The following is a 13,631-nucleotide window of genomic DNA, read 5'->3' as shown; positions in this document are numbered from 1 at the left end:
AGGATATATGGTGATTTGATACTTTGGAACGAAGGGATAGAAACCATCAAAGTGAACTTATTTATGAACATTGAATAAATGTCATCTAACTCTCTGGATTTGTGCAAGTTATACCTCCTTCGAGCTTATAGGAATCATGTCTCTGAAGTCTAATGCAATGAATATATACAGAGGCTCTCTTTACTGTAGACCAAAATCAGAGAAACAATAGTCAAAAATAACTTAATTCTGTTTGTCATTTATTCCCTTTGTAAAAGAAATCCATCCTTTTAATCAACCTTTTCATTGTCTCAAGATACTTCCATATGCGATGAATATGTGCTATGATATGGATTATACACTGAGATACGAACATCCTAAAAAATTGAAAGACCCTCGTATTTTTATTTATAACCAGATCAAAACGCTAAAATAGCCGATATTTGCTCAAATGCTGTTTTTCTTATTGCTGTGTTCGAAAAAGCTCTTCTTTTTCCACAACATCCTTCATTCTCACCACGACTCATAAGAGGTATACATGAGCATTGAGTATACAAAATAAAATAATACCAATACCCAAAAAGAAGACAAAAAAGACTCTCAAGCAAAAGTCTTCTCCTTTTCAGAAATCCCATTTTCTCCTCCCCGGCCCCTTCATATTCCTCAAGTCAGGTCCATCTTTGCAGCCATTCTGCACACGGCCACAAAAACATCAACACTCAACTACACCTTTTCATGTCCAAAGACCTGGTGTACCTGAGCGTGCACTTTTCCCACCCGGACCAGGTGGAATTCATGGAGGACTGGAAAAACTACCACGTGCCTTTTGACGATATCGACACATCCCAGCTTTTCCAGGCTCTGGCAAACATCTTTCCCCAGTTTCTATTGGAAGAGGAAGAAGACGGAGCTATTCCGCTCAGCCTGGCGACTTTCAGCTCGAAAGTCAACAAAAACAAAAACATGCTTCGCCAGCCGATCTGGACGGATTTGGGCACAGACCACTTGCGAAGCGACTCCAAAACATCAAAACTACCGGACCAAACGATCCTCAAACCACTACACAGTGCTGTGGGTGACGACAGTTTGACAGATTTCCTCTCCAACGGCTACAACGCCGAGTTTTCCGTCTTGTCCCAGGACAACTACAACGTCTCTGACAGCTGGCTGAACGTGACGTCTGACTTCCCAGTGAACCACACCTTCAGCAACGTCAGGATGCGTTCTACAAGCGGGCCTCATCGCCAGCCCAGCGATTACCCGGCATTGCACACGCCGCAGGTCGGCAGAACCCGCCAGATGTCGCTGGACAAGTACCAGACTCCCATTGGACGCATCGTGCGGTAGGCATCAAAAAGCATCAATTAGGCATTAAATAGGGCCTACTCGGCCATCAACGTGATACGATCTTTCTCAATCTCCTCACGGAGCTGTAGGAGCTGCTGCTTGCGTGCCACAGCTCTCTCGTGTCTCTTTCTCAATCTCACGGCTGCCAACACAAACTGGGCAACAACTTTGAATGTGGGCTTCTTGTGGGGGCTCCTTTCAACGTCGGGGTGCACACCAAGAAGAGCTGTTTTGGCCAACTCATTGCGGAACTCAGCGTCGGCATTACGTAAGGAAGACATCACCATCGAATGCACCAGTGCTAGGTCCTTCGCCTTGGTTTGGAGCTCGTAAAGCTTAGCTTTGTAGAAAAGGAGTTCATTCAGTTGAAGTCTCAGCTCGGTGCCGCTGCGACGGCTATCACCCGAGGATCTGAATGGGTTGGAAATGGAGGCCTGGGCAAGCTTGTTGTTGAGAGAGTCAATGTGAGCTTGAAGTTGGGCGTTGGCTTTCTTCGCCCTCAAGACATCTTCGGCATTTTTACTGGAGCTCTTGAACTCGGCAGTGTCAAGATCATTGACCTTCCTTGCAAGCCTGTTGCAATGACGGGTAGTCTTTGTCAACTCCAGGTCCAAGTTTCTCGCACGAACTTCCAACTGTGTTTTCTCCGAGGCCAAGATCTTCATCTCCGTCTCCAAAGTGTCAATGACTTCCTTTAGCTTCGACTTGTCCTTTTGCGAGTTTGCGTTTCTGCTCTCCAATTCGGCAATTCTCTCTCTGTAGTCGTCCAAAGCCGCCGAGACATCATTCCTTCTCAGTTCGTTTTGCTTCTGCTCCAAGAGCTTGATCTCCCTCTTGGCCTCCTCAAGCTGGTTCTCTAAAAGTGCAACCATTGCAGAGTCGTCTGGGATAGCATCAAGTCTTGCCCTTTCTTTAAACACATCGAGCTTGTTCTCGTAGTAACGTTGCTGGTCGTTAAGCTCCTTCTGAAGCCTCTCAAGTTCACGCTCCAGGCGCTCCTTCTCACGCTCCAGACGTTCCTTCTCGCGCTGGATAGCCTGAAGCTCGTATGTCATTTCAGCCCTGGCACCATAAGACTCTTCAACATAACTCTTGCCTCTGTAGTCTCTATTCATAGAGCGGAGACGAGATTCCAATGCATCTATTATCTCATCCTTATCTCTGACAGTGGTTTCGAGCTTACTCTGTGAGAGTTTGTTGTCCCTCATGCGAGTTTCCAAATCAACAACCTCCTTGGTGAGAAGTTCCTTATCCTTGGCAACGTTGTCAGACTTTCTTCTGAATTCTTCGGCATCCCGTTCGAGCTGTCTGTTTTGCGTGCTCAAAGCTTCGATTTGATGCTCAAGACGATAAACTTTTTCTTCGGCACGCTTCTTCTCCATTTCATAGTACATCGAGTCATTCCTCAGCAGCTCACGTTGAGCCAGCCTCAAGTCAGCCTTAAGTTGCTCAAGCTGCAACTCCTTCGCTTCTAAATCATCTCTCAACGAATTGAATCTAATGGTGTTTCGCTCACTTTCCTCCACGAGACTGCTGTACTCCTTCTCGTAAAAGTCGACCCTCTCGTTGAGCTCGTCAATTACATATTGCTGGTCGTTCTTCAGGTGAGAGCGCTTGGACAAGCGGTCCTCCAAGTCTGCAATGACATCTTCGAGATCACGCTTCTCGGCTTTCAAGTGCTGTGCGTTCTTGCGCAACTCGTCGATTTGCTCTTCGAGTAACTTGGATGTTTTGTCGTTGTTTTCAAAAACACGGAACCTGTCCTGTGAGCTGTTTGAGGCAAGCTCCTTTTCTAAATGTGCGTTCTTGCGAGCGAGCCGATCCGCCTCATGCTGTTTTTCGAGGATATCATCTTCCAAGCTGCGCAAGCGATTCCTGAGATCTCTAGCCTCAGTAGTGGCCTCCTTAAGCTGAGCCTCGCGCCGACTGGCACTGGCCGTAAGCTTGCTCATTTCGGCATGCAATTCATCGATTTTCTGCTCTTTGCCTGGCGCCTGGGATCGTATCAGTCTCATGACGGCTTCCAAGGAGTCCTTCTCGTCCTGTAGTGTCTTTTTCTCGTGAGCCAACGTATCCACGCGCTGCTCAAGGGCTTCCCTCTCGGCCTTGGTGCCTCTTTGTCTCTCTTCTAGAGCCTCCTTTTGGCCCTCCACCAGTCTCAAGTCGTCAACGGCCTCTCGAAGCTTCCTTTGGAGTGATTTGCACTCACTTTCTAGACTTGAAATCTGGTCGTTGGCGTCCAGTGGCACTTTCCGTTGCTGGAGCTCAAGCTGGTGGATCTGAGCCCTCAATTCGTTATTCTCCTCTTGGAGTTCATTATGACTGTAGTCGCGTTTGCTGGCTGAGTCCGAAAGCTGTCTTCGGAGCAGCTGGTTGTCGTTCTGCAACGATTCGAGTCTGGCGTAGAATTCATCGGGAATGTGACTTTTGCTCAGCTCCAGGCGTAGTTGTGCGAGCTGTGCCTTCAAATCGCTTATGAGATCGTCTTTATCAGCAATTGCCTCCTTGTACAGCAGCTTCATCGCCTCCATGGCTGCGCCATCCTCTCTCGTGTCTGTGCCCAGTCTCTCGAGCTCTTCTAAAGCGCGAGCCAACTTCTGCTTGAGCTCCATGTTCTCGTAGACCATGTTTCTCTGCTCCTCAGGCGTCTTACGCATGTATTTTGTCAACGTGGCCACTTCAAACTTCAAATTGTAGTTCTCCTGTTGGAGCGTTTCGAGTCTCAGGGTGATTTCCTGAACCAGGCCGCCATTGTCACCGACAATTTTGTCCTTTTGTTTGAAGAAACCGTCAAAAAGCCCGCCAGAACGTGTAGTTTTGGGCAAACTCACCGACGAAACACCCGCCGTCGGCAGCCTCATCAGGTGGTGGGTTTCTGTATCGTCTGTGTTTTCAAAAGTGGTATCGATCTGGGAGTTGGAGATTTTGTCACTGTTTATGGCCATTCTGGGCTCTGGAGGCGAGGACCGTTCTTGTGGCCGCCTTTTTCCAATTGGTGTGAATTCCCATTTTGTAGACCTCTCTGGCGGTACCAAAGAAGAGGCAAACATGGGAGGTTTGAATTGTGATTTGATTTGTTTGTGTTTTGGTTACGCGGTTCGCGATGTGGTTGTATGTGGGGTCACGTGTGTTGTCACGTGAACGCAGTGATAAGCCTGTGTATAAGAGGCTTGGTCGATGGGTGCAAATCCATGGAGAGTCAGATCAGCTAAGATAAATGAAATTTGTGGATTTCCGTTTATGAATTAGGAATTACAACTTTAACCAATCGAGGTAGTTAGTATATAGATTTTAGAAATGTGAGCTCATAACACCGTATGTTCAGAGAAGCTCATCAGGGTAGCATATATGGCAGATGGGATTCCCCAATAGTATATCATAAGTAAAGTCCAATTTGATGAAAGAAAAAGAAGTGCAAGGTTTTTGTGGGTTCAACGGTAAGTAAGCAAAGCTTATTTTTGAAAAAAGAAAATAAAACGATCTGTCGACTCCCTGGTTCTAAATGGTAGATAGATAGTATCTTATTCACCAATAATTATGTCATCCCATTATATGAATCTGTTTTTCGACAAAATCATAGGGAATAGAGCTTTAGTACCTCTAAAGCATGATCTAATTGTGGAAATACCAAACAGACCTTCTTCACAAAAAAAATCACATCTCCTTCTTTATTCAAAGCTCCATCTCCAACCCACCATAAACTTCTGTCCCCCTCCCTACACCACCACCCCTGTGCATACGTCTATTATTCTCTATTTTACCACGTCCTCAGCATTACCCGGCTCTCACTGCTGCACCTCGCCAAGAGCAGCCTTGAAGTCCTCCAAAGCACGTGCAGCCTTACCCAGCACCAAACTGTCCACAGCCAACTTGACGCCTTCCTCCCAGGAGTCGGTGAGTCCTGCAACCACGGCCACGGCAGCCGCATTCATCAAAATGTAGTCCACCAACGGGTGGTTTATGGTTTTGCACGTGTACTCGGGCGTATCCTGCCTCAAGATGTGTAGAAGAACGTCAGCGTTTTCCTGGGGAGTGCCGCTCCGGACAGCCAGCAACGGGTGCTCCGGGAGCTTGAAGTTTTTGGGCGAAATGACTGTTCTTGTGATGTTGCCGTTTTCATCGATGATCCAGCACTTGGTGAGTCCCGTAGGGCTGATTTCGTCAAGACCGACCTCTCCCCAGACCACCATGGTTCTTTCGTGCGAGGGCGTTTTTTGGGCGAGTTTGGCCGCCGCCAAGGCGTACAGCTCACCGAGTTTCTCCGAGTAGACCCCCAAAATCCGGGCTCGAAGCGGGATCGGGTTCATGAGCGGGCCCAAAATGTTGAATATCGTGGGGATGCCCATCTGGGCACGAATAGGTGCCACCTTGCCCATGGCCGGGTGGAAGGAAGGAGCGAAAAGGTAGCAGAAGGAGCTTTTCTGGACAATCGACGGGGTGGTTTTGCTGTTGACGACGCTCAAATCGACACCCAAGTACTTCAAAAGATCACCTGACCCAGACGTCGACGTCAGCGCCTTGCCTCCGTGTTTACACACCTTGAGCCCCATTCCAGCAGCGACAATAGCTGCTGAAGTAGAAACATTAAAGGTGTTTTGTCCATCGCCTCCAGTGCCCACGATATCGATGTAGCCCTCTTTTTCCACAAGCGAAGGTTCAATGTAATCCAGAAATTCAAGAATCGTCAGCACGGCCGCAGCAATAAAATCAGGCTCGTGGTCAAGGCCTCTCATTCTCAAGGCAGTAAGAAAAGCCGCCAGCTGGATATCCAGCGGGATGCCCCTGAACATGGATCTGAGCACGGTGCTCAAGTCATCGGGCGTGAGGTTCGGGGGCTCGAGGAAAAGCAGCTTTATGTACGGCGTGAGGACCTGTTTTGTGGACATATTGTTGTTGATGGGGTACTCAATTTTCGGCAAAAGTGTTGATACCGGCACGTGACGAGAGGGTCCCTGGTGGGTTTTCACGAAGCGGGAGGGTTAAAATGTTAGGGGGGTGGGGGATCGCCGAAAGCGGGATTCGCTTATTGAGGCCTGGCTTTATTTAAATGATTACTGGGGGAATTGGGGGAATTGGATGGGTATGGTGGTGCTGTGCTCCTGCACTGTGGAAACGTAGCTGTATTTTGCAGCCATTCTTGGAGGGACGTGGAGACGACTTTTGGGAAATCTAATTATATATTTGCAATCCTTGAGTTTTGGGCTACCAGAATCACTATTTTGGTTTTGTATTTTGTGCTTTTGGCGAGGGTTTGATTGGGGCATCTTGACCCTCGTTGACTCATTCTCACCGGCACATGTGGAAAGGTGTGAATTTGAAAAATTTTCAAATTGACCAAGTGTGGGAGTTTTGTCTGTTTTTGTAATCTGTTTGTATTGGTTTATGGATGTTTTGAAATCACTCCAATGTGACTTCATAGATCTATGTGGAGTTGCATGAAAAGGATGGAACGAATCCTAGATCCAGCAGGCCTGCTTTTCAGCTCTACTATCACGAAATCGTCCAAATCGTAAAATATTCGGTTTTCTTGGATATTCTGTATTTATTATACGTGGGCTCAAATTGGGATGATTCAGTAGTTCTACAACACCACATTATTGCTTCTTTCATTCTATACCTATATTAATTCCTTATGAACCAATTGAAGCAAATCCAATTCAAGGAATCCTGTTTTTGCACTTTCTCGGCAGCTCGTAGCAGCAAAGCTGCCTCGCTGCCTCGTTAAGCTTCTTCCCCAACGTCAACCTCAAACGTCATCTCCTTATCCACATCCAAATACGAATCACACATACACCAAACACTCAACTTATGATGACCAGCAACAGGAACCGTAAAATCCATCTTAACCTCCTGCGTCTCTAAAGCCACAGTCGTCTTCTTGATACCGTAAAGCTGCCTGGATTGAGCATCTCCAATAACAACCCACCAGCCTTCACGCTTCTGACTAGGGAAACGTGGAGCAACAACATCGAGATCCTCCAACTCTTCATCTCTCTCAATTGTAACGGTGATCTGCTTGGGTTCACCGGCAACAACGCCCTCTTCAACATCGAGCTCATACGACACATCCACGTTTGGATACTTATTCACAAAGTCAGCCACATCCTGAAGCTGCTGGTCCTCAAGCTGAAGCACATCGTCTCTTTCATCATCCTCCAACGACATGATATCGAAAACCGTCTCGACCTTGTACTTCTTGCACCGTTCAAGCATGCCGTTGTTGACATGAGGAATCTGCTTCAAAGGCAGCTCTCTGTTCCACATACCCTGAACAAGCATCTGTGAAAGATCCATCGCTTGAAGAGCGTTAAGGTGGCCTTCAGAAGACAACGAGTCAACACAAGCAAACACGAGATTCATGATCGACTTCAAAATGAGTTTCTGGTCTTCAGCCAAATCAGCAGGCAAAGAGATTCTCGACAAATGAGCCTGAACAAGCAAGAAAGCCTTGGTTTGAGGCGATTCCAAAACGACATCAGTACCAATTTTGAATGGAACCACTGCTGCCAATTGGCTCAAGGTCTTTTCGTCACCGGGCCTATAAAGAAGCAGCTCAAACTCCGCAGCCGAAGTAACGACCTCCAAAACATCACGAAGTCTGGATTTGGCGGTCAATTCGCTGAAAAGCTTCATGGTGAAGAAACTGACGTTGTAGTGGGAGGCGATCATGGCACCATTGAGTGGAGACATTTCCTCTTCCTCCTCTTCTTCGTCTTCGTCCTCTTCCTCTTCATCGTCCATCTCGATCAAGCCGGCATCCGTCAATTCCTTCAAGGTGTTTTCCACAAGATCAGACAAATACTCCGAAACCTCAACATGACCCACATTTTTGAGGCCATAGAAGCTGGGATTCTGTACCAAACGGCGGTAGAAGAATGTGTACGTGAGCCAGTCCACACAGTCTTGTCTGGAGTGGAAAGTTCTGGCCGAGATCTCGTGAAGAAAAGCATCGTATAGATCCAGGTACAAGTAACTCTCCAACGGCATTCTGACACTGAGGAATTTGGAATAGTAGGTAACTCGAGGAGCATGCACTAGCGCTAAGACCTTGCCTCCAGAGCTTGAGCCCACCATCTCGAGAATATCATTCAAGTAGTAGTCTGTGTTCTGGTGGATTTCCTCGTCTTGGGAGCCTAAAATGACAATGTTTTGCGCCTGAGGAGCGTATCTAGCAAATGATCTCGTTGCAATACCGATACTAAGAAGCTCTCCAGAAAAGAGACGACTCATCACAAGTTGGTCTCTTGGGGATAAGACCTGGTGGAAGATACCAACGCCTTTTTCTGCGAGATTTCTTGCTGTCTTGTCGCTGATTTTCAGCAAGTAAGAAGAAATCTCTGCATTTGTTGTGGTGAGCTCAGCGACTTTCTGGGAAACCTCCAAGGCGATTTTCTGGTTGGGCACAAAAATAAGTGTGGACCCTTCTGCTTTCTCCAAAAAGCTTGCAACCTTGGGCCAGTTCAGCATGGTGTAATTAGGTCCGTTGTAACCGTCCACCTTGATCTCCTTGATGGGCTTGAAACGCTCGTACGCTTCAAAGTTGAAGATATCCTGCTTGATACAGCCCAACCATTCCCCAAAATCTCTACCATAAAGAAGCGGATGTGACAAAGCGACGATCCGAAGATCCAGCTTCAAATGGGCACTCATCAAACGCATCCTTGAAAGCACGGTTTCATAAGCTGCTCCGCCATTTTCACCACTTGAAACCAAATGAGCGTCATCTGCAACCACCAATCCAATTTGAGTAACTGCTTTTCTCTGGCGCCAGCGCCTTGTAAGAGCATCGAATTGCGTGGGAGTTCCAAGAACCAAATGAGAGGTGGCCTGGATCTTGATATCTGAAGTGAGGTCTCCCGTGAGTTTGGCAATCTGCTTTGGAGGGTCTGTCAAATTGGCAAACTTCTTCTGCCACACCTTGAGATTGACATCCACAAGTTCCTGGGATGGCTGCAAATAAACGGCACGCTGCTTGTTTTGTCTCCAGTGGTTGAGTATGGCCAATTCGGCACAGACGCTTTTTCCACTGCCTTTTGCCATACCCAAAAAGACGTTTCTTTCGGAGTTCCAAAGGGCATGGAAGACCTGCGATTGGAACTTGTTGAAATGGGAAAAGTCAAAACAGTCCGTGAACTTTTCGTCTTTCAAGGCAGTCGTAGGGATGCTCTGAACATCGAGCAACTCTGTAGCAGACAGCGGCTTTTTGGGAAGCTGGGTGTGGAACATCTCAATGGGTTGTCTCCACAGACAGTTGAGCCACTTTTCACTGACAGCGGTCAAGTATAAATTAGGCGGAAGCGGGTCGGCAATAGGAACAAAAATGTCAAGTGCAATGGTACGGTGGATATTTTTCTGGTTGATCTGCAACACATCGTTGTGCAAAATCACCTCACCATTGACGTCTTCAACGATAATCAAGAAGTTCTCCTTGGAACCGTGGAGCGTCCTGTTCCATTCCCAATTGGGATTGATGTCTGCCAGAATACGCAAGGTATCCTGGGAAATTGGCTGAGCAGTGCACTTGATGTCCAATTTGGGGAAATTCTGAAGCAAGTTGTATGCCAATTGGCTCTGTCCTTTGAAATTGAAGGCCTCGGCGAGTTCAGCGGCATTTAAATTGAGGTAACTGATAAACGGCAAGTGAGACGCCTCAGTGGCCTTGATGAGCTCAAATGGTGCCAAACTGCCGTACTGTCTAAATGGAGAGCTTGTGTTCCAAGTTCGCTTTTCAACAATTTTGCAGAGCTCCAAGGTCACAAGGGAAGCAGAAGCCCACATTTTTTTCAAGCAAATCTCGTGGATAGCTCTAAGCAAACGGCCTGCCGATTGGGTGATGTAGATCATGTCTGCCATCAAGGCAAATCCCTCAAGCAGCAAATGGGCAATGTAGGCTTGTAACAAAACGTTGATTTTCGCCAATGGCTCGTTAGGTGCTTCTTTGATGGCAATGGGGCACTTTTCAGCAAGTTTGGCAATCTCAAGCTTTTCCTCTTGTCTCACCGGAACATACCTGAACTCTTCAGACGATGCAAAAACTCGAAGAACATCGATCTCCGACATCCACGGTTTGAGCTTGTTGTTGTACATGAAGATCGTGGAGTGGCCGATGTAGAAACCAGCGGCGATCTTTCCCAACTCAGTAGGGACCACCAGACCCGTCTCCTCATTATAGTTCAACAACTTGTGGTTGTTCAAAATGGTGAAGGCTGAGTGCACCAAATCGGCTCTTTTCCAGTACAAGACCTTATCGTCCCCATAGTCTGCTCCAACCTGGTAGAGTTTTGGTAATCTGAGCATCCGAATGTATAAGTACGTTTGGCCAAGCCAGTTCACCGCATCCTCCAAAGACTTGACCTGACCCAAGACTATTTCAGCATTCAAGTTATCTGCCAATTTGCTCATGAGCTGGGATTCGATAGGAAGCTGCTGGTTCAATACTGCCATGTAGTACTGGAGCTGGTCGTGAGCTGTGATAATCACACCTTCACCGGATTTATCGTAACGAGGTCTACCAGCACGACCCAACATCTGCAAAATGTCCTGGGGCAGAAGTTGCACCCAAGCACCTTTTTCAGGATTATAAGTATCTGTGCCTTTAATGACAACCGTGTGGGCTGGTAAATTGACACCCCAGGCCAATGTTGCCGTAGATACAAGAACTCTTATATGGCCCTGGGCGAAAAGATCTTCCACGGTTCCTCTATCTTCCTTCTTGAGACCAGCATGATGGATACCGAAGCCTGAAGAGAGAACCTGGCTCAAATTTTTGTTATTTGCGTTTTCAGCCTCTTGTCTGAGAATCTCCTGAGTTCCAGCACTGGAACTGGCGATCTTGATCTCCTCCTCTTCGGCCTTTTCAGCCAACCACTTGGCGGTCTTGAAGGTATCCTTTCTCGAGTGCACGAAAATAATAAGCTGGTGGTTGTTTTTGATGCTTTCCTTCAACTTATCAAAACAGGCCTCGTTCATGGCAGCCACCTTTTTGATAGCCTTCTTCTCCTTGATACCCACATACTGCTGCTCCAATGGACAAGGACGGTACAGGGCGTCAAAGTAGAAAAGGCCCTTTTTCAAGTCAACATCGATGAAACGTGCAACATCCTCGTAATTAGGCAAAGTGGCAGAAAGTCCAACTATTCTGATATCGGGGTTTCTCTTGGCCCTGACAATGATACTCTCCAACACTGGACCCCTATCGTCGTGCAACAAGTGGATTTCATCGATGATCAAGAGCTTCACCATGGACGCATACAGCGATTCGGTAGCTTTTCGAGTCACCACATCCCATTTTTCTGGCGTTGTAAAAAGAATCTGTGTTTCGGCGATTTCTCTCTGGCTGAGGCTCGAATCACCGGTGAATTCGTTCACAACCACGCCGTACTGAGAGGTGAGTCTTCTTTGAAACTCTCTGGTTTGTTCAGCGACTAAAGCCTTCAATGGTGCAACATACACCGCCTTGAATGACTTCAACGTTATACGACCGCTTTCACTATCACGGTAATTCAGCAAAAGCCGTAGGAAGGTGAGCATGGCAACGTTGGTTTTACCGGCACCTGTAGGGGCACAAAGAAGCAAGTTTTCGTCGCTTTGGAATGCCTGAGGGTAGATTTTCGACTGGATCCTGTTTAACGACTGTGTTTCTGCAGAAGGAAAAGCAGCCTGAGCCCATTCGGGGAGCTCAGAAATTTGAACAAGTTGTTCGTTGGTGGATTCAAGTGATGGCGGTCCTTCTGGAGCAGGTACCGAGATCACATCGTAGAGCTTCTTGTTTTGTTGATACGAGCCCTTGGGGAGACTGACCTTGGACGTCGCCATGAGGTGAGCACCTTGCTCGAAAACAAGACCTTCAAGATCCACGATTTTTGGTTTTCTCGTCTCCTGCTTTGTTCTCTTGGTCGGCTCTTCCTGGTCCAGAGCTCTTCTCTTTTTAGGCTGCTCTACAGCCACGCCAAACTCCGCTAGAAGCAGATCGAGCCCCATTTCTTTCATTTCCTGAATCGCCTTGGCTTTCTCTTTATCGCCTCCAAGCGCTTGTAGCTGGAACATGATTTTCCAGCGGTTTTCTATGCATAGTTTGACCAAATCGAGGTGCTTGTAGTCTGTGGCCTCCATAAGGGCCTTTTCGAGATCGGAGGCTGGAACGCTCTTGTCAAAGAGCACTTTTGTTATTTTCTTGCACTGTTCACGTACAGCCTCGGGCTCCCATTCTGGTTCCAGTGCAGAAACTCGGCTGTAGAAGAAATCACGCTTGATGTCATGTAACGGCAAAACGGTCGATTTCGGCGTTTCGCCACCCTGAATCGTCACATTCAGCGAATCCTGGATCACAGGCTCCGTTTCCTTTTCTTCAACAGCCTCCTCTTCCACCACCACATTAGTATGAGTCTCCTGGTCGTTTTCCTCCTCAAACTCAATTGCCAAAGCCTGGTCGCCTCCTTCTTCCGCTGCTTCCTCTTTCTGGTCATAATCCGTGATGCTGTGTGCGATCTTGATCAAAGCATGTAGTTCATCGTCTGAAAGCTTGGTTGATAGAAGCTCACCAATCTCGTTCCTCCTTTCCAGAAGATCCCTATCTTCATCCTTCAACAACTCTAGCACCGTGTCTGCTGCCGATAAAATCACACTATGAGGCTCGTCAGGAATATGTTGTCGTATTTCAGCAGTGAAAGCTTCAAAAGCCACGGCGTTTCCCTCGGTCGTGGGCTTGTACGCTATATCTTCGAAATTGAGGTCTCTTTGCACGAAATTCCCGTTATTTTGGCTCCTCTCTTCGTTTTCCTCGCCGTTGGCGGGCCTAGGCCGTGTTTCTGGCTCGGTTCGGGCTCTAGAGCCCATTTCTTTCATGGAGATATGGCCAGCCATAGAAGCCGGCGCCGAGTCTGGTTCGTTCAGATGCAGCGTCCTGCGGCCTCGGAGAGCAACGCCTGCTAGCTCTTTCTGCAGGTAGCCTCCTTTTTTTCCGTTTTCAGACATGGCCTTGGAAGAGTAGTTGGTGTTGATGATGGTGATGAGCGCACGTGACGAGAAGGCCATCTCGGTGGGTCCCAAGTCTGGATTTGTGGAAAGTGGGCATTTAAGGGTTTTTTATTGATTTTAGGGATTAGTATTTTGCAATAGTTTTAAATAAAATTCAATTGTATGGATATTTGGCCGTTTGGTTCATTAGATGGTGGCTGCGAAATATGCAATGCTACTACCTCATGATGCCATTATCCAAGTGCTCTTTAATTCATGCTTTAAGGTCAATTGGCATCCTTAGCATTGCTTTCCAAGAATCTTTAGCTACAACTTCCACTACAAGGCCC

The 13,631-nt window shown here is 47.3% G+C and overlaps 4 protein-coding genes across 4 annotated transcripts; 1 reads left to right on the top strand and 3 right to left on the bottom strand.

The window, feature by feature from the left end:
• Positions 1 to 714: 714 nt before the first annotated feature.
• Positions 715 to 1,326, top strand: CTA6 (Cta6p; the record flags this gene model as incomplete). The annotated part of the gene is made up of 1 exon (XM_024859824.1): positions 715 to 1,326. The coding sequence occupies one exon, from the start codon at positions 715 to 717 to the stop codon at positions 1,324 to 1,326; it is 612 nt and encodes a 203-aa protein (XP_024711973.1).
• Positions 1,327 to 1,361: 35 nt separating this feature from the next.
• On the bottom strand, positions 1,362 to 4,376 carry C7M61_004503 (uncharacterized protein; the record flags this gene model as incomplete). The annotated part of the gene is made up of 1 exon (XM_024859823.1): positions 1,362 to 4,376. One exon carries the CDS (start codon positions 4,374 to 4,376, stop codon positions 1,362 to 1,364), a length of 3,015 nt encoding a protein of 1,004 aa, XP_024711972.1.
• Positions 4,377 to 5,111: 735 nt separating this feature from the next.
• On the bottom strand, positions 5,112 to 6,212 carry TRP4 (anthranilate phosphoribosyltransferase; the record flags this gene model as incomplete). Its single annotated transcript, XM_024859822.1, has 1 exon — positions 5,112 to 6,212. The coding sequence occupies one exon, from the start codon at positions 6,210 to 6,212 to the stop codon at positions 5,112 to 5,114; it is 1,101 nt and encodes a 366-aa protein (XP_024711971.1).
• Positions 6,213 to 7,047: 835 nt separating this feature from the next.
• Positions 7,048 to 13,359, bottom strand: C7M61_004501 (ATP-dependent RNA helicase; the record flags this gene model as incomplete). Its single annotated transcript, XM_024859821.1, has 1 exon — positions 7,048 to 13,359. One exon carries the CDS (start codon positions 13,357 to 13,359, stop codon positions 7,048 to 7,050), a length of 6,312 nt encoding a protein of 2,103 aa, XP_024711970.1.
• Positions 13,360 to 13,631: the final 272 nt, after the last annotated feature.

The sequence above is a fragment of the Candidozyma pseudohaemuli genome (genome assembly GCF_003013735.1).
Source record: "Candidozyma pseudohaemuli strain B12108 chromosome Unknown scaffold00015, whole genome shotgun sequence".
Taxonomy (NCBI): Eukaryota; Fungi; Ascomycota; class Pichiomycetes; order Serinales; family Metschnikowiaceae; genus Candidozyma; species Candidozyma pseudohaemuli.
The sequence above is the reverse complement of the archived record's forward strand: the minus strand, read 5'-3'. Positions and strand labels throughout refer to the sequence as shown.